General features: G+C 41.1%; 1 protein-coding gene across 1 annotated transcript in view; it reads right to left on the bottom strand.

Annotated features, from left to right (window-relative positions):
• Positions 1–26,689, bottom strand: part of Commd10 (COMM domain containing 10) — a 125,205-nt gene that overhangs the window by 85,897 nt on the left and 12,619 nt on the right. The window contains exon 5 of the mRNA XM_028871802.2: positions 3,108–3,218. Within this exon, the coding sequence (XP_028727635.1) occupies positions 3,108–3,218 (111 nt within the window). The remainder of the gene's footprint in view (positions 1–3,107; positions 3,219–26,689) is intronic.

The raw sequence follows: 26,689 nt of genomic DNA, 5'->3' as shown, positions 1-26,689 counted from the left end.
AGAAATGGTTAGGCAGGCAAAGTGCTCTACTGCCCCCTAATGAAATAAACCAAACTAAACCATAACAAAACAAGAAAACTTAAAGTATCTGTGAACCAGAACAATCATCTTACTTTGCAGAATGCACTGAAAGGTACAAAGGACATTAGCTGAAAATAACTAGACTATAGATCTTTCCAAAAGCTACAATCATCCATTTTTCATGATAAAATTAGTAGCAAAACAGGAAAGCCTTGAGACAGAAATATTCTTACAGCAAAGATAACATAGCCAAACAATGTTATCTAGAGTGATAGCAAATGAAAACTTCATTGCAAGCTACATGTTCATGAGCAGGTTGCAAGCTGACACCAGGAAAGCCAGCGCCTTAGAAACTACACTCCGGTAAACTGCACTGTGTGAACACTGTCCTCTCCACTGGGAGAAGAACACTGTTCTCTACATTGACTCTAATCCTCTCAAACATGTATATCCTCAGAGTAACTTTGCCATACAATACATATTTAAACGAATTCCTACCAACAGCTTACTATTTTACATAAATGATTTTACAATATGACAATTCTGTACTTTGTGGTGCTTTCCATTATAACCTAAGTAGTCCTGACTTCTAATATTTTAACAGCAGCTCCTCTGTCAGTCCACGTGGTTTTCACAGCCTGCCCCACGCCCTGCCCTCTTACTTGGCCTATGGACAATTCCTGAGATCTCGCCTCAGAACACAGAAAACTGAGAGAGAGCACAATACAGTCTGTGGTCTTTAATAACAGAAGTTACATAAACAGTAGCTTCCAACAGCCACATGAAGCAGAAATATAAAGAATAAAGTCATGATAACAGGAGAACGTAAACAAACAAATTCACCTCAGGGCAGAACTCAGCAGTTCATTGAGGAGATGGTGGAGTTGGCAACGGTTCCTTGAGGCACAGAGCACTTGGACCCAGCATGCTCCTGCCCAGGCTGATAGCAGGTTTACATTTCATTGTGTGTCCACTGTCTGGGGAATCTTAGCTGGGTCGAGTCCACACAATGCCATAGGAGGGGCAATGGAAAGAAATGGCTCAATGTGCACACAGGCTAAAGAGCTCACACCCCTCACAGTGGGCGCTGTTCTCCTTGCTCTTCCACTGTGAAAGACAGTGGTGTTCTAGTTCTTCAGGTTACAAGGCTAAATAACGCTCCTATGTAGTACGATCCAATCAAAATTTCTAAAGAGCAACAAACGGAAAAGTGTAAATGTACTTAACCCATATCACTAATGATTTTGATTTTTTTCTGTTTTGACTTCCTGAGCAACATGAATTAAAAAAAAATGTCTGGCTAGAAGTATTATTCTTTCATTCCCACTGCCTCATAATGAAATGGACACACAGGCACAAAGACCTGGCTTTATGCCTCTGTGATGGAGCTGGAAGGTCTTGGGCATCCCAAAGTGAAGCACTATGAAAGCCCTGGTGCTCAAAGCATATCTATTATTTGGTAAAAATAATATCCCTTAGCTCACATAGTGCTGCAGCTCTGTGGCTACCTGGAGTTACCACGCAGTAGTCCTAAGAGAGCAAACCGAGACAGCGCAGAGCTACTTAAACAGGCCTGTGTTCAGCCATGGTGAGCCCGTCTGCTCCAGTGCCTTCCAGACCATCCTCCTAAACCTAAAGGAAGACCTTCCTTGGTTCACGGAAGGGAAAGGGACTTCCCGGGCTGTCCTTTTGCTCTTGAATTCCCAGTAAGCATAAATATGAAAAGTATATATAAAAAAAAAAAGTATATCGAGAAAGAGAGAGAGAGGACACAGGAAAGAGAAAAGTGACAGTAACTACATGAGCAAAGAAATTTAGTAAGAACTTTCGCCTGAACAAATTGATTGATTGATTGATCGATTGATTGATTGGCTGGCTGACTGATCGATGTCAGCTCCCTCCTGTACCGATGACGGTGATGATGGTAACAGCCAGTACTCACTGAGAATTTACCACATTGGACTAAGTGCTTTATACACAGTAGGCATGTAATCTTCCCAGAAACCCTGTAAGATGCACATGCCATGCTATAGGAAAGACACAGTCGTTACAAAGACTAGGCAGCATGCCATAAATATGTCACCACCAAGTTGCAGCACAAACAATGATAAAAGTCTGTTTCACACTTGACTAGTAAGTTTGTATGATTTTCCAGTGAAAAATGTGTGAAAGGAAATTATTTTAGAATACTATATTAAACTAACACATTATATATAAGACTTAAATCATATTAATATTTTGTGGTTATATACCCTGGGCTAGCCAGTTGTCCACTTCTTTAAAAAAGACAGAAATGCCTATGATATAGTAACTAACTGTGAACATGCTATCAAAGTACATATTATAAAGGTAGCTCCTGGAAGACTATTCAGCCACTGCAACCTCTCCATCCTCAGATCTCCCACTGCACCCTCTGCCCAGCTCTATTTAAATGTCTCAAAATAATACAAAGTTTCATCTATTGGGGTGGGGGATTTACTCTCCCTTTTCTATGGTAAAGAAGTAATTTTAATATAAAATATGATAGGTTATATCTGAAACATATTTCTCTACACGCCACAGTGGGGAACCTTCCACGGCACTTCTTTCACTGTTGATAATTATGTTCAGGTTGTTCTAAAACTGATACTGAAGGAGGAGCTGCCCTATGGTGTAAACTAATGAAAAAAAAAAATCTATCTTGCAAGTTAGGATTTAAACTCATGAACACACTATTCCCCAAAATGTAATTCAGATTATCCGACTGCCCCAGGCTTTGGCTGGACAACAGCAAATATCCCTTTCCCTTTATACGTGCAGCTTACAGCTTAATACACACACACACACACACACACACACACACACACACACACACACACACACACACACACACACACACAGTGGGGGGCATCAAAAACAGTAATTTCAGAGGGACTCCATTGAAATTTTTATCTCACACAAATTAAAAGACATTACAAAATGGTCTGTAAGAGAAGCACATTGTTGCAGCTGATTTACACTTACATTTTTCAAGGCCAGACTCCTGTCAACGAGGTCCGAGACCTACCAAACAAAACCCCTCCCGTCACCAGGGCCCTCGGTCTCACCTTGGCGTCTTCCTGGCTCACTCCCAGCTGCAGCACGGCCTGAGGAGACTGGAGCTTGGCTCGAGCGGAGTGAGCCATTTGCAGGTTAAGCTGCCATCCCACTGTCTCTAGCTACAAAAGACAAGTGAGGACTGGGTTCAGAGGGCAGAGAAGAAGAAAACAGTCAACTTGAGGCACATTCCTGCTCTCTGGGAATCAACGCAAACAGCCTAGACTTAATGGAAAGTCAACTGCAGGCTCCTTTAACCTGAAATCTGTCGGCTTTCCCTCTGGACTCAGTAGATCCGTCTCTAGTCATACCTGTCAACTCCAGCAGTACAGTGGTCTCTAAGCAGGCTAGTCTAAAAAATGAAAATGCTAGGCAAACATGTATAAAGAGCCAATGGTGGGTGGTGTTTTTTGTTTGTTTCGTTTTTCTAAGAGGTGAAGGGTGGACACAGGATATTTCTCAAACCCATTATGTAGCACAGGATGGCCTTCAACTCCTGATCTTCCTGCCTCACCTCCCAAGTACTGTAATTACTAACATGGGCCACCATATCCAGATGGTTTTTAAAACCCTATTGTTATTTTAAGATAGCGATTTAAAAGAGTTGCATTAAACAAATACAAATTTCAGCCTGGCGGTGGTGGAACACACACCTTTAATCCCAGCACTAGGGAGGCAGAGGCAGGTGGATCTCTGTGAGTTCAAGGCCAGCCTCATCTACAAAGTGAGTTCCAGGACAGCTAAGGCTGTTATACAGAGAAACCCTGTCTCAAACCTGCCCATCCCAAAAAATACAAATTCCAACTAGTAAATAGCATATTTTGGTGACAATCCTTTACTGACTTCCTACTGTCTTCAAAACTCTTTGTGTTCAACAGAGTACAAACAAGGCTTCCTCTCCCTGTCCCTTCTTCCTCCTTTTTCCCCTTTCTATTTAGAAGGAAACTAAAACACTCAGACACAAGGTTCACACCATGAGGCCCAATCAGTAAACAGACAAGCAGGCTAGAAACTGCTGATGTACCAGCTAGCCTGTGGTAGCAGAGAGGTCATTATACTTTCCAAAGTACATTAACTTACTATGGCTCCCAATTATGGTAGAAACTAATTGTTTCCTTTGAATTTACTAACACAGAGTACAAGTTAATCAGGTAGGACAAAATTAGGAGAGAGAGAGACTATGGTAGTTTAGAATCCCTTGAAACATTACACAGCACAAACAGCTTTATGAGCCCAGACTCAGCAGTGCGATCATGTGGTTTTAGATTCAGTTCCAAGCTTTGTGAAGAGCTGTGCTCACATGCCTCTAACAACACAGCCAAACTACCTTTGCTACACAGAAAGCCAGCCTCACAGCGCTCACTGGACCAGAATACTAATCACTTGACTTGAAAGACCACTGAACAGACACGGCAGTGATGACTCGAGGCCAGGCTGGAAAGAGTGCAATCACAGGACCATCAACATGGGAGGGGATGTGATGAGAAAACAGAGTTGCTGGTCCTTCAGAGGTATAGAAGGGGAACATGACCCATAGCAAGGACTCACTTTAAAGGTGTGTGTTAAGGAGCCTTAATATGCTGATCACTAACACTAACTGGAAGTCTCTACAACGGTGTCTAATATGAGCCCGCCTGTTTCCAACAGTCACAAGAATAGACCTCCAAAAACAGCGACACACCGTCTCCTCGGGAAAAGCACCTTCTAGGTATTCACATGGACTTGTAAATATTTCTCAACCTTACTGGCTGACCCCACCCATGCCGTAGATTAAAGCACACCTGGGTGCTGCCTAGCATTGGTGTGAAACAACCAGACAGAGCACTGAGTTTGAGCATCCTCCTTTGGTTCACATGTAAGCCATTGCTCCCTCATCTCTGGCTAAGGCAGAGTCTCGAGAGCTCCATTTCCTCATACAAAACACAAGTCCATCTACCTGAACCATCTGCTTATCCACCTCCTTAATAGGTACCAAAACAGAAAATGTGCATTAGAGTGTTTGTGACATTTTAAAGCATTATAAGTACATGGCATTTTAGTCACCCACTTTTCTGTATCTCTCATGTAGTCTTCATTGCAGACTGTCATGACCCATCTCTTCACAAACTGCCACAGATCGTCTCTAACTGGGTCCCTACCTTCACCCTCTCTCAAGATTCCATTTTCCTTCTTCAAAGACTCAGTAGTTACAAAACAAAACAAATCCAAAATTTCAAGTACTAAGTCTGGTACACAAATTTCATCAAGTTTAAGAACTACCTTTCCAATCGTGTGTTATAATATATCTTAATAACTGTCTATAACCCTACCATACTGAACCACGTGTGAGTCCCAGAATGCACTATGCTAGTTGCAGGCCTGTTCTTCAGATCCATGTCACTTCTATGGTTTTTCCTTCCCTTCCCTCTGTAGTTAGTTAGGCACCCTACTTCTCGGGACACTGTTTCCTTCTACTAATATTTAGATCAGTATACTGTAATAGTCTGACACATCAGCGTCGATTGTAACCTCCATCATGATGAAGCAAGAATCTATCCCCTTCATATCCCTGTAACCTGCAACAGCCCTGACAGGGATTCTTCTCAAATAAATGATCAATCATATTATATATGTATACTTTCAAGAAGGAGTATTCACACTAAAATCAATGGCAGGAGAGGAAGAAAAAACTCAGTTGTATTTCCAACTAGATACAGCTTTTTAAGAAGTCAGAATTATAAGTTACGAGCCAGCATTTGCTTGGTCAGTTGATGTCTCTGTTTCTCCTCTCTTCCCCAGCCCCTCTATACACACATACTGAGTGTGTGTGTGGGGGGGGGGGGGTAAAGTTGCTCTCTATAGACCAAAGCATGCCTAACAGATACCTTTCTATGAAGAATAAGCGTTACCTCTATCTATCACTTGGTTTAGTAACAGTCAACAATGTTAACTATGTGGTGAAGGGGACCTAAATTAACAGGTGACTTCTCTAAGCTTCAATTTCCTCACCAGCACAACAGGGGAATCACACCACATCAGGACCTGGAAAGAGTTAAATCCATGCTGGCACCTTAGTGCCAACTCCTAACTGGTCTACATCTGTGCTGCTTCCAGTATGTCTGCCTGGTCCTGAGCATTCATACCTATGCATTCACTCACAGTACAGCCATTAACTATCTTCCTGTGCTAATACTACACCTTAGGATTCTGAAAAATACACCTTAAAATTTAAATCATTAACACAGGAAACTACTATACATTTTGACTTTGAAATTTAAACACATAAATGTTTAAACTGATTCATTTGTTATATGTTTATTATGCATATTTATTTTGGAAGATTATTAAAAAATCAATGAATCATTTGAGAAAAAGGTAAAACTTTACTTCTAAAAGTAACTAATTGGGGACTGCCCAATTGATACCTGAAAGGTATAGAGTATTATCTTTTAACAATGTACACACATTTACAATGCCATCCAATTTTGGACGGCTCTCCACCACCCTCTCCCAAAGTGAAAACCATTAGAGATCTGCGGCCTTGACTAGTGTCAAGAACACCATCCAAGAATGGAGTCATGTGAGGAAAATTCTGAGTGCTTGTGAGAAAACTCCAAGAAAGCAAGAGTGTTGTGAGCTCAGTTTCTTCAAAAACACAGAATTGTTCTTGAAATGTACTTTCATGCCCTTCCCGGGTAAAGCGGATAGCTGTGAGTTTGCTGTAGATTATTTATTACAACTGGTTGTTGCGATTTGTTTATGTGCCTCCATGGGAAAAGATGTTTTTGCCACATGCAGCTTCTCCTTGTGATTATACTCAGGTTACCTTTCTTAACCCGCAGACTATAAATTGTCTGATGCTCTGAATAAAGATAGCTATTGTATGAGACTTTAGTCCACCGCATTTTTAGGCTCCATTCTCCCAGGTCCCACCATCATTCTAGATCAGTAACAGACCAGCACCGAGAATGACTGGCAAACAGACGTCCAGAAGTCAGACAGGCCGAGCCAAAAACCCATGACCCATGTTCTTAGTCCACGGGCAACAGAAAACACGTGAGCTGTCACTATTCATCCTGCTTCTTCTTAAGGCTTTTCTATTCACCAAAATATGCGCAGTACTTAACCATTTGGGGACTTCGGCCTGCTATCTAAGTGCCTGAGCAAAGTGCTGAGTGTGTGCTGGTCATCCTGTACACACACACACACACACACACACACACACACACACACACACACACACACACGCTCACACATGCTCACACATGAAGTTTCACAGAACAGAAATCAGTATCCTGAAACAGTAAAGGAAAAGAAACTTCAGAAAAGAGTAACTACACTGATTAAAGAGTACAGGCACACAGACCAGTAAGAAAAGGGGAAAAATCAGGCTGGGCAGTGGTGGCGCATGCCTTTAATCCCAGCACTCGGAGGCAGAGTCAGGCGGATCTCTGGGAGTTCGAGGCCAGCCTGGTCTACAGAGCGAGATCCAGGAAAGGCGCAAAGCTACACAGAGAAACCCTGTCTTGCAAAACCAAAATAAATAAATAATTAAATAAAATAAAAAAAGGAAAAGGGAAGAAACAAAGCTCTCTTTTCAGTGAACCTGGGAGACATAGAAAACCAAACAGCACTCTGAGACAGGTACTTTTACTATCTACAAGTCACAGACTACAAGTAAAACGAGGAAACAACTTATCACTTAAGGTGAAAACAAACGGAAATTCCTTCTCTTCTGATTAAAACTCTTACGTCTGAAATCACATCAGAATAAACCCTGCAGAGGACTGACTTAGTGAGAGTCACCAGAGATGCCACACAGAAGCAGAGAATGGGTTAGGGATGGGCTTCAGTTGGGAGAGTGTCTGCCTGGCCGGCACAGGGTCCTGGGTTCCCCAGCAAGTCCTTAACCCAGTGTGGTAGCACATTCCTGGAATCCTAGTCCCAAGGGGTAAGAAACAGGAGGCCCAAAGGTTCAAGGACATCTTCAACTACTAAATGAGAGTCTGACACCAGCCTGGGCTAAAGATCCTGCCCGTCTCAAAAACAAAGCATATCTGAGTAGTGCATAGTCGTCAGCATAAACGTCAGCGTATCTACTCCCATTGCTTCCGGGTTACAAAGGGGAGAACCTCACCGAGGAAAGCATTCACCATCTAACCCAAGAGGTCAAAATTAACATGACCCCAAACCACGAAATGGGTGTCAAGAACCTAAAGTTTATGCACTGTGTTGGCTACAAGATCACTTCCATAGTAGACTAATAAAAAATTCACAGCCAAAATTAGATCATGAAGAAACTATAGAAAATTGTAAATTAAGAACTATCCTACAAAATAAATTGTATGTATATATCAAAAACACAAATGTCTTCAAAGAAAAACTAAAAGGCCTTACTCCTTACATTGCTTGGAAGACGTTATTTGCAGGATCTAAAACAAGCATTGTCGATACAAATATGAACAAGAACTGTTCTCTCTGCCAAGGTAAAAGTCTTGTGGTACACTAATTAGTCCTCTGAGACCCATAACGAGAAGCGAATATAGCTGTCATCAATATTTTAATTACAGGGAACACAGCAAAATTTAGTGTAGAGTTCTGCCTAAAGTTAGCTAAGCGTTATTACCTCTGTTCAAAACAAAGCTCGGTCCTGTGCACACTCTGTTTGCTCATTAAAATACTCGGGCATTTTACCACATTGCTCATATTCTAATTTAAAACTTAGGGTCTCTATTAGTTTGCTTCCCATGTGTGGTAAAGACACTATGATCACAAGCAGCTTGGAGAGGAAAGGGTTCATTTCAGATTACAGTTCATAGTCCATCATCTAGGGAAAGAACTCAGGTAGGAAGCTGAGGCAGGAACTCAAGCGGAGGCCATGGAGGGCGCTGCTGACTGGTTTGCTCCCCATGGCTTGCTCGGCCTGCTCTCTCATACAACACAGGAGCATCAGCCCAGGATTAATACCACACAAATCATTAATCAAGAAAATGGCCCAAACATTTGTCTACAGACCATTCTGAAGGAGGCATTTCCTCAGCTAAGGTTCCTTCTTCCCAGATAACCCTAGTTTGCGCCAAATTAACAAAAACCTATCCTACACAGGGTCTTTGTATCTTCGTGTTATGGGTTTAAATGTCAGTAAAATAATAGAGAATAAACCAGTAATGTTTTAAATGTTTTGGAAACTCATTTCAGAACTGTAAATACATTTTCTCCTAATAAACATTGCTTCTTATTGAAAATATTACTAAATCAGTTAGTCGATAAATGACTTCCTTCACTCTCCTATGTCCTTGTAGGAAGTTCAATGAAATATTAACTTATAATTACTCTACAAAACACAATTCTGAACATGGTCCAAATTAACAAAACTGGCTATAATAGTAACCCTATGAAATTACAAACTAATAAAAACGGCTGGAGAGATGGCTCAGTCCGTAAGGCACCTGCCATGCAGGCGTGACAGTAGATCCCCAGCACCCACGTGAAATGCAGGGCGTGACAGTGAGATCCCCAGCACCCACGTGAAATGCAGGGTATGAGCAGAGACTGGCAGAGCCCTGGAGCTCACAGCCAGGCAGGCTAGCCAACTAGTGAGCTACAGGCTCAGTGAAAGACCTTATCTCAAAACAGAAGGTAGAGAGTGATAAGGGAAGACACTGATATCAGATTCTGGCCTCTGTATGCGATCTCTCTCTCTCTCTCTCTCTCTCTCTCTCTCTCTCTCTCTCTCTCTCTCTCTCAGGTAAACAAATAAGTTAGATAAATTTTAACTATTAGCTCTCTAAAAATAGCAGTATTAAATTTTTTTGGATGGGAGACAAGGCATACCACACAGCTAGCATGCAAAAGAAGGCTGCCCGGGCTATTTTAACATCAGACCATGCAGACTTCAAGTCAAAGGACGTACTTCAAGGTCATTTACTAAAAAGGCATAGTAATAGGAAGCAAACACGAACATAATCATGAAAGAGAGAACAGCCTGCACGCTGGCACAGAGGCTACCTGGGTCTCCTGACACTTTTCTCAGTGAGGGAAAGATGGAGATAAAAGGCAGGAATTATGATTTTCCTGGGCCCAGGTTTAAAAGAAATGCCCATTATTTTCTTCAATACTAGTAATAGAGGGAAAGAGAAATTGCTTGAAAAAGGAAATGGGACATAGTTTGAACATTCTTGATCCAGAAATCCAAACATGGTTCAAAATCTGGTAATTTTTCAATAATAATGTGCCACACAAGAGCTTGGAATTTGGGGCATTTCGAATACACATTTCACGCTGCCCATGCGCCCCTGGTAAAGCGTAGCAAAGAGCCCCAGATCTGAAGAACATAAAGTGTGGACACTTGTAGTCACAAGCATTGTAGATGAGGGACAGCTGACCTGTGCTGACAAGTGTGGAGATTTTTCAGAGGACACTGGGCAGACAGTGCCACAAATACTTAAAGCACAACATGCTTCTTTAGGCATGTTTGGAGCATATCACATGAGCTGCCGTTTTCAGGTGACATCTTCAGAGATGGAAGCAAATGTCATAGACCACATTCTTGGAGTGCAGGTGTGACCTTTCCAGTCCTCTTAGGAAGAGGGTCTTCTCCTGGTCTGTGTGGGCAGACTCAGCATTTAGGTATGCTGACGTAGTTTGCAGTCAATCCTATCCGTATTCAAATCCTATCCGAGGCCGCTCTTCCCACGTCCCTGCTACTGGGCAAATCAGCTCATCCCAAGCATCAGTTTTTCGCTCTGGGTTAAAATTGGGGAAATCTGACATAACCGCTGGACTGAGCTTTTGTGGACAACAAAATATGTGTAAAAGTATTGCTAACACATCTGCCAAAGAAGGTATTAAAAACAGATAGTATAAAATAGATGACACTATAAAATAGATACCGGACACTACTCTCCAACCCTCCCGTTAGGTCAAGAGCACTGTCAATTATCTTTACCACAATTCCCTGAAGTCTCTTTTAAGCCTTTCTAAGAACTTAGAGACCATTAACCCCCTTCCACACCCACCTAGTTGATTGCAGGGCAGGTCCTCCCCATTTCTCCAAAACGGTAATAAACTTCTGTTCTCTTTTCGAAAGCATTTTAGGTGGGAATTGTATCCCTTCCTGTGAATTTAATTCCTCAACTCAGTTCTAAAGTTGGCTTTACGTGGCCTGACTTCCCTTAGTGCCACGGTGGCAGAGTTCTCTGAACCTCATACCACACAGGTAGCTACACCCTGCCTCAGTCCTTCAGCATGAAAGTGCAGACTCTCATTTCTAGTGTAGAAATTATTTCTCTTCTCCATACACACGCTTCTTGTGTCCTTATAAAATCACATAGCTGTTTATTTTCGAATATGTTCTACCAACTTGTTTCAGATATCTCTTATTTAAAGCCAGGGTTGCTTTCACATTCTAAATCCTTTAAACAAGAATTTTAAGATTTATTTCTGTTATTAATAAAATATTTAATCTTTCATCTACATCTTCTACAGGTTTTATGACTGTCTTTAAATATCGCTGGGTGATGTCTGCCCTCAATGTGTGCATTACTTTTGATACACACAGAGTATTCGTTAGGGTATCAATTAACTGGAAGAACATAAAAACGCTCAATATTTGGAAGTTAACCACATACTTTTAAATAATGTCCAAGACCAAAAGAAAGTTTTAAGGAAAGTCAAAATATATATTGATCTAATTGTAAAAGAAAATTTAGGACCAGGAAAGAGTTTTTCTATTTGAAATAAAAGCAGACTCTAAAGGGAAAAACTGGTAAATCAATCTTCAACAAAAATCAAAGTGCTTGCTCTGCAAATGACCCCATTAAAAGACAAGTCAAGTACAGGTAAGCATGTGCAAACCACATGCCTGACAAAGGATTGGTATCCTAGATAAATAAGGAGCACCCAGACCATAGAGCACAACTTAAAATGTGGTTCTGGGCCCTCATCAAAGAAGTCTCTTTTTGTAGCCACTAGGGGGTGCTGCAGAGATCCACAGCCGGTCAAACTGCACAGATTAAGTGACGATGGTGTATGCAGCAGCCTCAGCTCTACATCTACAGTGCAATCTGTACAGGTAAAGCTCAGGGAACATCACAGAGGAGGCAGCTGAAAGACTGTGAGCACCAGAGGCCCAGGAGGCCAGCTGTGAGATAGGATCTCCTAAACGTGACGGGGACACCTATCCAAGTTTAACAATATGGCTGCCTAAAGAAGACCTACAAAATGACCACACCAGCTGATACGACACAGAGGGGGTAAATTTTACAAGACCACCATATTACTTTCTGTTTGTTGCTACAACACTCTGACCAATAATGACGTAAAGAAGAAAAGGTTTATTTTGGACTTGCAGTTCTGGAGGAAAGGCCTAAGAGGCACAAGAAGACAAGAGATCCCATCTTCAACTGAAAAAAAACGAAGCAGAGAGAGCAAAGGAGAAGTCAGGTAGGCCTGCTCCAATGATGTGCTTTCTCCAGCAAGGCTCCAACTCCTCAAGGTTCCACAACCTTCCCAAACAGCACCAAACATTCCAATATGAAAGCATACAGAAGACATTCTCATCTAAACCACCACAGCCCTTCCTCTAGAAAGAGCTACAGCTAAGAAACAGTGGCTGAAGCCGGGTGGTGGTGGCGCACGCCTTTAATCCCAGCACTCGGGAGGCAGAGGCAGGCGGATCTTTGTGAGTTCGAGGCCAGCCTGGGCTACCAAGTGAGTTCCAGGAAAGGCGCAAAGCTACACAGAGAAACCCTGTCTCGAAAAACCAAAAAAAAAAAAAAAAGAAAGAAAAAAAAAGAAACAGTGGCTGAGAGGAAAAATCAGTTTTCCCCAGGGATGATCCCCCTGACAGGTAATCTAATCCCAAGTGGTCAGTCCTAAACACACAGACATATGAGCAAAACTGAACGAACTCAGTAGGTTTTACGTGCATGCATGCGTACATGTGTGTGTGTAGCAATAATACTTAAAACTGAGATCACGAGTGGGGGCACTGCAGTAGGAAAGGGACAGGGAGAAGTGGAAATGGTATAAAAACAGTATTTGCATTTTTGAAAACTATGCACAGCCCATGAAGAGCCATCTCAGGTGAGAAGAAATGATTGGCAAATAAGCACAGGAAAAAAACGCTGACTATCACCAGTCATCAGAGAAACGCAAATACAGCACTGCGAAGACTTTACTACACACTTTCTAGAACAGTTCAAATAAACGTGTCAATACAACTACTGGCAAATATATAGAAAATGCAGATCCTTTATACATGACTGGTAGGAATGCAAAATGATATAGTCACTGTAGTTTTTCTTAGGAAAAAACCACCTACCATATGATTTAATAATTAATCACATGACAAAAACTTGAGTTCACACAAGAACCTGCCTAAAAATGTTCACGACAGTTATCTGTAATAATGTCAAACTGGAAATAACTAAGACGCCCTTCCAAAGTTGAATGTTTAAACTACTTCCTATCCACAATATGGCAATAAAAAAGAAATAACATGCAAAGAGCCACCGAAATAAATCTCCAGAAAACTGTAATTATAAGGCAAGAGTCAAGCCAGGCTCTCAGAGTCTGCAGCGCCCCCCTCACATACCATTCTTGAAATGACAGGATAATACACCAGGACGTTGGATCTGTGGTTGACGAGGATGCGCAGGATGGGCGAGAGGAGAGAAACTCCAAGAAAACAAGAGTATTGTGACCTCAGTTTCTTCAAAAACACAGACACCTTGAGAGACTCTTGTGATGGAGGCACTCTGTATCCTGACTGTTTGAATACCACTGCCCAGGTGTGATGGGGTGCTGTGCTTGAGGAACGTGCTACCAATGGGGAAAACGGTAATCTCTGTTGGTTCTTACAACCTACTGGTAAATCTGTACCCATGTCCCAAACATGACTAGTGCCTCAGGGGAACACAGAGAAGAGGAAAATGAAGACTATGAATGAATGAATGAATGAATGAATGAATGAATGAATGAATGAATGAATACCTTTTACTTATGGAACACTTCCCAAGTCCATAACTACATTCTGTTCTTAGGTATTTGATTAGCTACTCAAAGCCTCTCCTCACAGCTGCTGTAATCTCACATGGCTTTCCCACAGTCTGTGTCCTGAAAGCATAAAACACACACAGAATGAAGAAGAAAATAACGCTTCCTGAACCTTTCCCATATGGAAAAGCACTTTTGTTTTTCAATTTGATGTATGATCTGCTTTCCAGGGTTATGGTTTCAAAGCTTTCTCATTATACACCTGCATGACCAAGAAAGAAATGACTTTTGGGATGATCAATTTATCAATCTCCATAAGGCCATACTGAGAAGTCCTCAACAATGTGTATTTGTGTGAAATTCAACACCTGTCAGATTCACACCTTCAATTTAGATCAAAGAGAGAAATGTCCATTCTTTCCAACACACTGAGAGAAAGTATGGAGACGACTTCCTCAGGAAACAGTGTGTCGAAGGAAAACGGGGTGAGCCCGGGATGTAAGGGTGTGTCTCACTGGACCACTGCACACACCAGAGCACACTGCTGCTGCACACACAGACGATCAAACGTCAACTTCTGAAAGGGGTCGGGAGAAGAGGGAAGGAATCTGGCAAAGGTCCTTACAATCCACTCAACTAGGGTTATTAGTCAAATAAGCAAAGCTGTAAACTACTGTCTTCAGACCCTCACTCCCAGAAGATGCCAAGTTTTATAGGGAGACAGAGCTCAATTTACTAGGTAGTCCCTATGAGGACCGGATGGGGAGGGGATGGGGGGAAGTGAGGGGAGCGGGGGAAGGGGAGAGAGCGGGAACAGGGGTTGATATGCAAAATGAAAAAATAATTAAATAAAAAAAAGAGCAAGAAAAAAAAGAAGGTACTCAGGAAAAAAAAACCACTCTGGCCACAAATCTGAACAAAGATGAATAATGTAAGAAATGATTGCTACATTATCAAGTAATTTAATAAAGTCACTCCCTCTTTTGTATGTAATAGGTTCCTATTACAAGGGTGTGCAAAACTAAAAAAATAAATGTTACTGGAAAGCTTCTCTCTAGGTCCCACCAAGCCCCACAGTCCCACAACCCACGTATAAAATAATCACTCAGATGCTTATATCACTTATAAACTGTATGGCCGTGGCAGGCTTCTTGCTAACTGTTTTTATATCTTAAATTAACCCATTTCTATTAATCTATACCTTGCCACATGGCTCATGGCTTACTGGCATCTTTACAAGCTGCTTGTCCTGGCGGTAGCTGGTAGTGTCTCCCCCACCTTCTTCCTGTTCCCTCAATTTTCCTCTCTCCTTGTCCCACCTATACTTCCTGCCTGGTCACTGGCCAATCAGTGTTTTATTTATATAGAGCGATATCTACAGCAAATAAATAAATAAACAAAGGAAGTAATTTCATCTTCATTGCCCTCAGAACCAAAAAACAAACAACAATAAAACCACATGATGGCATTAGACAAATCTTCTCAAATATTGGTGTTCTAGTTAGGTTTCTGTTGCTGTAATAAACACCATAACCAAAAGCAACTTGTAGAGGGAAGGATGTATTTCATCTTACAGGTTACGGTACATCCACAGGAGAAGCCAAGGTGAGAAATCAAGGCAGACACTTGAAGCAGAAAGCACAGAAGAACACTGCTTATTGGCTTGCTCCCTCTGGCTTGCCCAGCTACCTTTCTTACAGCTCAGGCCCACCTGCCCACACCCATCACCCACAGTGAGCTGGGCCCTCCTACATCTATTAGCAACTAAGAAAATGCCCCCACAGACGCGGTCATAGGCCAGTCTGATGGAGGCAATTCTTTGGTTGGGGTTCCTTTTCTAAAAGGTGACACTAAGTTTATGTCAAATTGACAGCAGACGCTAACTAACAATTATCTGCATATTTATCAATCTTAAGCATCAAGTATTACAATCTGAGGGGAAACCTGGTCTTGTCAGGATGGCAATGATTCCTACCTCTGAGTGATTAGTATTAATTTCACCCTAGTTTTCTGTCCATTTTTAAACAGCAGTGGAAATGATGAATCAGCCATAGCTGCAGTATAAAGCTGGTGAAGCTCTCACACTTAGGCCTGAACTCCGAGAAGCACAGGAGGTCACATTTCCAAATGCCAACTAGTCAGCTGGTGATGGGATTCTGCATTCTGCACACTGTAAGAACTGTAGCAGGACTGATGGCAAGCATATGGAAAACAAAAGTCAGTCAACAAGCCAGGAGCCATCTGTGCCAATAAACTCACACAGGGAGATCGCCACCTCTTTTCACCTTAGGGGAAAAGACAGTGGATGAAGGTGGAGCCTAGCCACTAAGTAATGGAGAGGGGATGAACAGAGAGACAGAGACATAGAGAAAGGGGGAACAAACAGACAAACAACAGCAACAACAACAAAAAGAGCACACATTAGGACACTGACATTCGCCCCAGAGACAATGAAACATGAGCCACTGGCAAGTCAAGTCAGTTTAAAACCACAGGCCTATGACAAATCCCTGAACATGCCTAACAGCTCAGAGACCCCCTTGACCTAGGCACAGCTGTAAGAACCAACCTTGTTCCGAGATACAGTTACAGATGATACAGACATTCAGATGTGTAGATACTCCCCAACTGATACCACGCTGTTCTGATCACTCCCTACTGCTTGATGCTGCAACTCTGGAGTTATCTCAGTGTTGTAACTGTTCTAAGAACTTACTCAACAAGCATCCAATAATGACATCCTATGCTCTAGGTACTATGATAGGCTTGCAGTTTAATGCTAACAGGAAAAAACAGAAATAGCTACTTTCCTAAATCTAATATTCAAGTAAATAAAAGATCCATTGATGATTAGTAAGTAAGCAATATTATATGTTATTGAGTGATAAGAATAAAATAAAAACAGGGTCAGGTTAGAAATGGTAGATAAAAGTATAATTTTAAAGAACATAGACAAGAAAACAAGACCATATAAACCTGAAGACCTGAGTTCAATGTTAGGAAGCCACGTAAAAAGCCCAATTTGATGGTACAAATGTGTAATCCCGGCACTTCTCCAGTGACACAGGAGGAAGAGACCCATAAGATGGGAAGTGGAGACAGGAGGACAGGCAGCTCTTGGATGCAGTGGAGAAGCAAGAATAAGAGAACTTTGGACTAAAGTCTCAAAGGACGATTCTGGTGGGCACTTGGAAGACAAGAATGTGTGCAGTTGAAGGCCTGGCCTCTGAGGGTTCAGAAGGAACATGGTCTCCACCAGGGACGGGGTCAGGGCATTTGTGTGATGTGCTAGAAAAGAATCTAGTTGCATCTTGCCCTGTCCTGAGAATCTGAGCGAGCTTACATTTAAAGGTAACGGACTAATTCATTTGGTGGAGGAAATCTGAGGACAGGGTAGTCCCTGGGCAGTGGTATAGTTAGTTAGTGCTAACTGTGCTCATCCAGGTCTGTAGTAAGATATGAATGAGAAGTTTGGTGAAGAAGGGGGTGTGGCTGTGACCTGGGTAGACAGCAAAGTATCTGTAGCAGTCACAGAGTCTCGTGTTAGGGAAGAGTAACCCAGCATTTTACACCAGGACAACACTTGCAGAAGGCTCCATCTTGCGAAAACACAAATTCATTTGAAAGAGAAAACTAAGAATGTTCCTGAATTTCGGTTATTCTTAAAAGCCTCTTTGTTTGTTTGTTGTTTGTTTGTTTTTAAAAGTCTTGCTATATGTTGCCCAGATTTGTCTAGAACTGACTAATGCAGCCCAAGCTGCCCTTGAACTCAGGGTGATCTTCCTATGGGAATGTCTGCCTCTACAGAGCATACAGTGCAAATCTCTGGGAAGACAACCCATTGAGCAGTCTCCAGAGGACAGCAGGAACATGCTGCTTTCAGCAGAAGTAAAAAAGTAAAGGGACCAAACCAGTGATCTACTTTCAGCACTCTGCTTTTCATGTTACCAAATCATCAAGTCTTAAGAGGCAGGAATGCTTATTATAAACATTACAACTTAGGGATATGCCCTGACTCTACCCTCACTTAGGGACATGCCCTAACTCTACCCTCACTTAGGGATATGCCCTAACTCTACCCTCACTTAGGGACATGCCTACTCTACACTATAGCTAACTCTACCCTCACTTAGGGATATGCCCTAACTCTACCCTCACTTAGGGATATGCCCTAACTATAGCTTCACTTAGGGATATGCCTGACTATACACTCAAGTTACACACAAGGGTCAGCATGGTCTCACTTTCAATGTAACAATAACAACAAAAAGGCCTATACTTCTTGACCTATAGACTTATCCAAAATACCTACCATGAGACTTCTCTCCAAATTCAAATTTAAGATGTTGATAGGACACATCAATGACTTTCAAATTGCTATGGCTCTCAGTCAAAAATATATGAATAGTACAAGTTTGAGGACAGTGAAATGTCATTCAACTAATGATCTCAAAATTGGCAACACTGAAAAAATACATCAGCTGTATTTAGCAAGTGCACATCTTGGAGCACGATGATGTAATTGGGGTAATCTTGCTAACAGCACAGTTCTTTGGCATTAGCGAAATCTTTATTCAATTTGTTAATGGTTCTGGTCTCAGCCAATTACTTAGGGGAGAATACATTTCTGTTTTGAATAAGACTAATTAAGGGTCTCTTCGATTAAAACCTTTTAAATTGACTGCTGTATCAACAGCTAAATCCTTCACTTTTTGCTCCCTAGAAGACTTTCCATCTGTTTCAAGCTAAAGCAACTCTTCCTATGCTCTCCCTTTTAAAGAGAGAGATTTAAATGTCTGGAACCTAGGAGTCTAAGAAGATCCAAGAGCTGTAACATCAATGAACCACACACACACAAAAGCTTAAAGTAGAACAAAAATTAAAGTAAAAAAAAGTACTAGGAAACGAAAAATGCAATTCACATCTCTTCCCTGAACAGTTGTTCTTTTCTCACCAATAAATAAAAATATCCCTCTTTATAAGAAAAGCACACAGGCTCAATTTCAAAATAGCACCATTTGTGAGTCAAGGACACTGTTCATTTAACAACTATTTCTGGAGACTCCGCTATCTTCCAAAGGCTACTGCAACAGTGAAACAACAGAATGACCAACACAGACAAGCAGTTCTGTCCTTGTGAAGTTCGTATTACATGACAGAAGCAAACAATTTAAAAAAAATATACAGGTAAAATATAAAGTAACACACTATAAAATGAAATAAGCATCAATAGAAGGCTCTTCCAATTATGACAGTCTAAGATAAATGTCACCTTTAAACATAGATCTGAAGATGGCAAAGGAGCCAGCCATATGGACATGCAGTAGAAGAGCCTCTGAGGCAAAGAGATCAGAGGGATTCAGAGTGAGCCAGGTGGGAGATAGGAAGCAGTGAAGGTCAACAAGATAGACAGTGGGCTGAGGGGGGACTATAGGTCACATATGCAACTGTAAGAAATGAATTCTATTATGAGCAACAGAGAAACCTATTCAAGGATTTGTAGTAAAAGGGGAGCAGAATAAAATTGAGTTTAAAACAATCATTGTTGGTGTCCTGAGCTAGTAAAGACTGAGAAATAGTTCGTGTTATGTTAAAATTCTTAAAGACGAAAGTTATAACCCTCAGTCAGGATATTTTTCTTTAAGGCAAAGGAAAATGATTAGCAGCAGGCAGAAATTCAGGGGAATTTTACTTAAAAAAATAAAAGGACTCTGACTGTTACAAGGAACCATATAGTAGAGAAATTTACATGTTTCTGACTTTTCCTAACCCTTATAGTGTGGGATGGCAAAATCTCTAACAGAAAGCTTCAGCAGTTTGGGCTTAAGGTGATCAGTGATTCCATTCCTAGATTCATATTCAAGGGAAATGGAAACATATATCCATAAAAGGACTTGTCCAGTAATTGAAGTTACCCTACACCCAGGATGATGCTCATCCCAGAAGCTGCCAACACAAAGGCCAGGGTCAGACGTAGGACACTTTCCCTCAAGGTGTTGGTCAGAACACTGCCAAAGCAACACAGGCCATTGCCATCGCTCTTGACTGTCCACAAACTTGATAGTAAGGCCCTAGTGCTTAAGACATCACATTCATTGACCACAGGACATGAACTGACCAGAAAGATTCTTCCCTGCTAGCTGGGGAAGGGAAAGACATCAACAGTCTTACCTTGCTGGTGAACTCTGTGAACTGCAATAGTGACCGGCATGACAAGTTATGCCCATGAGTGCAACTGTGACATGAATGTTATGGGAATAGCCAACCCCTTTCTAGTTGGATTTAAAGCCGTCTACACAAAAACAAACACATCTGGTACTGTAAATCTGGCCAAGAACACATGGGTAAGGAGCTCATAGGCCCCACAGGTGAAGCTACAATGATTATTCTGCTAAATGGGCAAAGTAACAAACTCCTTTCTACATTTATATCATCTACTCATAGATTAGTTTCTTTGAGCAGCAATGGTGGTGAACGCAGAAGGCCACAACTGATCAAAATGCAGAGAATAAATATCTGTGGAATATTCGGCACAAATGAGACATCTATATCACATATTGTCCAAAGCTCAGCACCATCATAGAGGAGGAGACAGAAAGATGTCAGGAAGGACTGGAGCCAAACAGTGTCTTCTAACCACAATGAGATGTTTGCACTCATGAACTCATAGCAGCTCTGGTTGCCTGAAGAATATCTGCACAAGATCAAGCCAAACATATTATAGTATAGAGTAGGAAAGGGTTCACAAGGCCCCACACTAAACAAAGGAGCTGTGGACAGACTGTGGACAGACGACGGCTCCAAGGTAAGAATCATATTAACGTTGTGACCCTCTGGAGGTCAGGGGCTTTGTATCTGGGGGAGGAGATTAGCTATGACAAAACAAAGATCTCTGGGGGTGGGGTAGTCTCTCTGAAAGAGCTGTGAAAAAGCTTTAACTTAAGTACTTTCATTTTCTTTCACTGACCCAGTAATTCAGAAGAGTAAGTCCTGAGGGATTTTGCTTCTTGCACAAAAATGCCAGAGTGCATGTAGCAGTTGTGACCCACTCGGGAACAGTGGCAGGTGAAAGATCTAATTGGAGAGATACATGGTAATACAGGCATCCTAATGCAAGCTTAGGGAAGAAAAAAAATCTCCCGTGAAAAAGCAAACGCATGAAAACAAACTGTGTAGGCAGAAATGGAAGTATGGGAGCATCATGGGAAATGTAGTTTGAAAAAGTAGCTTGGGAAATGTAGTAATAGCATGACACTAATCAGAAAAGTGGTCTGGGAATCGCAGTTTTCAGCTAAAAATGGCCATACTACCCAAATACTCTGGGATTTTCAGCTGAAAGTGAAGTTTCTTTCTTTGTTTGTTTCTTTCTTTCTTTTTTTTTCTTTCTTTCTTTCTTTCTTTTTTTTTCTTTTCTTTTCTTTTCTTTTTTTTTAAATTTATTTATTTATTATGTATACAGTGTTCTGCCTGCAGGCCAGAAGAGGGCACTAAATCTCATTGCAAATGGTTGTGAGCCACCATGTGGTTGCTGGGAATTGAACTCAGGACCTCTGGAAGAGCAGGCTGTGCTCTTAACCTCTGAGCCATCTCTCCAGCCCCGAAGTTTCTTTCTTAAGCGCTGCTGGAAAGCTTGGCTTTACCTCCCAGAAAAAAAAAAAAAAAAAAAAAAAAAAAAAAAAAAAAAAAAAACAAGAAACAGGTGATCAAAAGCTTGCCTCTCAGGAGACAATTAAAGTACTAATATTGTTTATCAACAAATCATTTTGAAAGCCTTAAAGCAAAGGAAAGTGATTCCTACACTGGGATATTACTTTAGGCATGGGAAAAATTTACAGGCAAGTAAAAATAAAAAACTTGAGTTGTGTTATGAGATACTAGAAAGGACAAATGAGAATAATCAGAAGTTCTGCAATAAATGATTCCTTTACAAATCTAAAAGGGGGATTAGGAGGCAGGCACTCAAAAAGAAATGACTGCATTGTAGATGGGGATCAAACTTCAGAAAATCTAGCCATATCAAAAAACAGTTGCTTCACTTGAAAGTTCCCTATAAGAAAACAATGCTAAAATAGAACGCTTGCTTAGTGAATGCACTGATGTTTGTGAGAACAGAAAAAAAAATGTACCAAGTACTAAAGGTTGAAAAGCTACAACTACAGTCTAAGCTGAATGACTCATAATCAGAGTCTATCACAGCTGCTAATAAAAATAACATCAGGGGTTGAGAAGTTAATGAATGAAGTGAAGCTAATGAAGGATGTGTTTCATGAAACATCTAAGTTCTTGACTCCTTTGAACAGTAGCATTTTGGTGAACAAATAACTTTGCCAGAAATATTGGGCTAATAAAAATCTCTCAGAAACATCAGCATTGTTAAAAGAACCCGTGGAAAATATAGCTTTAAAAAAAAATTAAGTAGGGGGAAATTCAGAGTATGGTGATGAGTATGGAACAGAGGAATATCAGCTCTAATGAAAAGTTGAAATGAAACGAAATTCAGAGCCACACTGCTTTTGCCTGACTAGCAGTGGATCAATGCAGGCTAGAGACAGTGCCTGATAGCTGCACAAGGAGTTTTTGCTAAGAGCTTTACGGCAGCTCAATACAGTAATTTCACCTTCATCCTGAGGCAAGGATTTTCAGTAGAGCAAACCGAAAGTTCTGTTGTAACAGAAATGTTTGTCTGAATTGTGGCACAGGGGAGCTGCAATGAGTTGGGCAAAGGGACACCCCCTAGTTAGAAACCATCTGCTGCTGAGCACACCTCTGCCAGTTCTGGAACAGCTGAGAGAGCTCAGCAGGACAGGTGACTTTGGAGGACTGGCATTGTCCTGAGAGTGTTACAGCCCCCTAGCAACAAGTGTTACAACTCCACAGCTACAGCACTCACTAAATCCCAGGGTGGAGGGAGAGCCATTGACAAATTAGACTCTTGTTTGCAACCCTCAAGAGAACTTTCAGAATGACAGCAAAGCTGACTATAAACTCTGGACTTTACTGTAAACTCTGAACTTTAGAAATGATTTGTGTACTTCTTGTCTTGCTAATAATTGAGCTAAGAAATCTCTTTTTAGATATCAGTTAAGAAATCTCTTCTAAGCCGGGCAGCGGTGGCACACGTCTTAAATCCCAGCACTTGGGAGGCAGAGCCAGGCAGATCTCTGTGAGTTTGAGGCCAGCCTGGTCTACAGAGAGAGATCCAGGACAGGAACCAAAACTACATGGAGAAACCCTACCACCAAAAACCAAAAAAAAAAAAAAAAAAAAAAAAAAAAAAAAAAAAAAAAAAAGAAATCTCTTCTAAATGTTAAGAAATCTCTTCTAGATACTTTCTAGTGTAAGTTAGTTCTGTTAAGAGATAGTTCTTCTATAGATATGTGCTAAAGTTTGTAAAATAGTCTCCTTATGAAGTTTATAAAATATAGTTTCCTTATGATTATAAGCTTGTAGGAAGTATAAATAAGTATATGTTGAATGTGAGTTTGTGAAAAGTGTAAATGTTGAGTGTAAGTCTAAATGTTTAATGTAAGCTTGCAAAAAGTATAAATATGTATAGTGACAATAGTTCAATTAAGAGAGTTGTTAATGTTTATACTAGAATTATGTTGATGTTAATGAACCAGAATTTGGTAAAAGCTAAGGGAATCTTTAAGTTTGATGTAATTTATCTGATGCAGTTTGCATCAAGAGTTTATTGATTTAAAAAGGGCTTAGCACAGCTAAGGCTGTTATAGACATCTTAAGACCCACTCCAAAAAAGATACGCCATCTCTATCATCCTCTACTCCTATACTGGGAGGCATGGCAGCTACAGAGATCACTGTGGACGGTTGTGAGCTCAACAGGAACCTGGGCCAGAGCTGAGTTAAGCTCAGTACCCCTCCTGCCAGAGGCTGAGAGTCAACAACAGGCAGCTTTCTTCTTGATAGCTTCCAGCCTAAGACAAGAGTATGCTTGATGGAAAACCTATCTCCATGATGGGTAATGGAAGAAATAATCAGGGAAAAGACTCTAAGACAGACCTCAGTCTATCTGATGGGGCCTAAGGAACTCTTTAAAAAAATTAAGGGAAGGGACCTGTGGAAGCCCACAAAGGTTTTCTAGTGAGATCTCAGCTTGCTTTACACAGCAGGGCTACATTAGGGTTTGGCTTGACCATGTGCATGGTCACCAGGTGTTTGAGATGGTCTGCACTTGGCCGTGCTGCAGAGGAAGTCTTCAACTCCACCCTTTGGCATTCCTTTAACAGCCTTTTCGTAGAGAAAGAAGGGGCTGGTGAGTTTTGAGCCAGCCCCTCCCAAGGCTATCCTATGTTTCTAACTCTCTCTCTCCTCTATATTTCTATCTACGTATTCCTCACTTCTCTCTGCTTAAGAATGCCCTGGGGGAAAAAGTGGGGGCAGGCCCCCCACAATAACCATAGATTTGTAATGCTCTTCTTAACCTTGGCCAAGAAACAGTGGGCAGTAGTCAATGCAGACTCATAACTGGTCAAAATGCTAATAAGAGACTGACTGCTCATCCATACATGGGACATCAATATCAACTCCCCCATTCCAAGGCTCCAGGAACATGACAGAGGATGAGCAGAAAGGATGTAAGAGCCAGAGAACAGCAGGAGTGCTGTGCAATGTCCTTTGGATATGACATGGCGATTGCACGCATGAATTCATATCAGCTGTGCTTTCCTGCACAAGGCCTACAGAAGAGCAAGCCAGCACAACTCCAGCACAGATGAGGAAGTGGCTCACAGGTCCCATCCCTGGCTGAGGAGCTGTTGGTAGATACTGGCTGGTATAGGAGGAAGAGCCAGTTTTCTCTGGGGACGTGGCCATTGGAAGGCTGCCTATGTGGATGGCCCATACCCATACAGGTAGCCTTAACTGGACTCGGTAGGGATTTTTTGCTGTCGTTTTGTTTGGGTGTTTTGTTTTTTGTTTTTTCTTTAATTGAAGGACATAAAGTTGGAAAGAGGCCATGTTGGGGGCAGTCTCAGCGGACTAAGAAAGAGAGGAAAGGGGGTAGCTAAGATAAAAATGCACTATATATATGTACATAATTCTCAAAGAATAAATAAAATTGTTCTAAACAAAGACAGGTATATAACAATAAAATACATGATTTGCTTGTTATGTTTAATACAATAAATCTTGTAATGGCCTAAGGGAATTATTTTAATGTTTAGAAATATTATTGTCTTAGGGAGTAATGTCTTGGCCATCCATTTTTAAATGCAGGTTTTGTAAGAACCTGCATGAAGATAATAAAATTTCACCAAGTAAACACAACGACTGTATTTTGAGTAATTCTGTATGTAAATGGTGAAATGAAAAACAGGAAGCTGTGATTGACAGGAGAAAATCACATTGAACATACTATAAACATTCAAAACAAACAAGAGTTATATTTATACTTAAAAACTCCCCAACATATAATGCCTCTTAAGAAGACAAATCAATGCGCAAGCTACTTTAGAAGGGCTAATGACTGGACTTCCATACATTTTTCATTACCTTACTTTTTAAAGGTATTTTAGAAACAAAATACAAAAACACAATTTAGGAACAGTGCCTATAAAAAGGTCTCAGAAACAAAAGCTATTATTGCCAAAAATGCTTGACAAAACAGTTTTCACTTTTAATATGGCTCAAATGTATTAAGGGATTCCAAATCAAAATTTAATGAATAAAATGAAAAACCACGTTTATTTTCTGTGGTCTGTAACGTAGTAAGTGTTAAGACCACATAGGCCTTGTGACAAATGTCTGAAAAGCACTGCTGACAGTCGGCTCTGATAAGGCGGAAGACCACAAAGCCGATATGCAGCAGTAACATCTCAGTCTCCAAGAGATTAAGACAGTGTTTCTGAAAAGTCAGGAGACAGAATTGAAAATTCCTTTCAGTCAAGCGTTAGAAAAAGGGGTGATGATGGTTTTTCAAGCCTCTCTTCTACTTCCCAGATCTAAATAATACAGACATAAAGAGGTGTTTTCCTACTATGCCTTTCAACTACTTTTCTTTGATAAAGAGACCAAACATACACAATGGAAAAATGCGTTCTCCTTGTCAAGTGGTGCTAGAAACCAGCTATGCATAAGAACACAAAACCAGGCTCTTCCGTCATATGCAAAAATTAATTTCAAATCAATTAGATACTTAAACACTAGGCATAATGAATGCTACAGGGGAAAAGCTCTTTAGGCATGCTCTGGCTGGTGGCTTTTAGGACATGAAACCAAAAGCAAAGGCCACAGACAAAAAAGCAAACATGATTGTGTTAAACTCAAAGTCTTTGAACAGCAAGGTGCAAAAAAGAAAAAGGCACCCTGCGAAATAGAAAAAGATCCACATACCATATTATCTGAGAAGGGTCTAGTGTTCGAAACATAAAAGAATCCAAACAAACATCAGCGAGAAAGCAATCCAGTTTTTAAAATGGGTAAAGATAGGCTGGAGACATGACTAGGCAGTTCAGAGCACTTGCTGCTTTTCCAGAAGTCAGGTGCTCACAACCACCTATCATTCTAGCTGCAGGAAACCTGATGCCCTCTTGTGGCCCCCTCAGGCATCAGTACTCAGGTGCATAGACACACACACATACTTACACACACACACA

The sequence above is a fragment of the Peromyscus leucopus genome, chromosome 19, assembly GCF_004664715.2.
Source record: "Peromyscus leucopus breed LL Stock chromosome 19, UCI_PerLeu_2.1, whole genome shotgun sequence".
Lineage (NCBI taxonomy): Eukaryota > Metazoa > Chordata > Mammalia > Rodentia > Cricetidae > Peromyscus > Peromyscus leucopus.
Note: the sequence above shows the minus strand (reverse complement) of the source record. Positions and strands in the feature narration are given on the sequence as shown.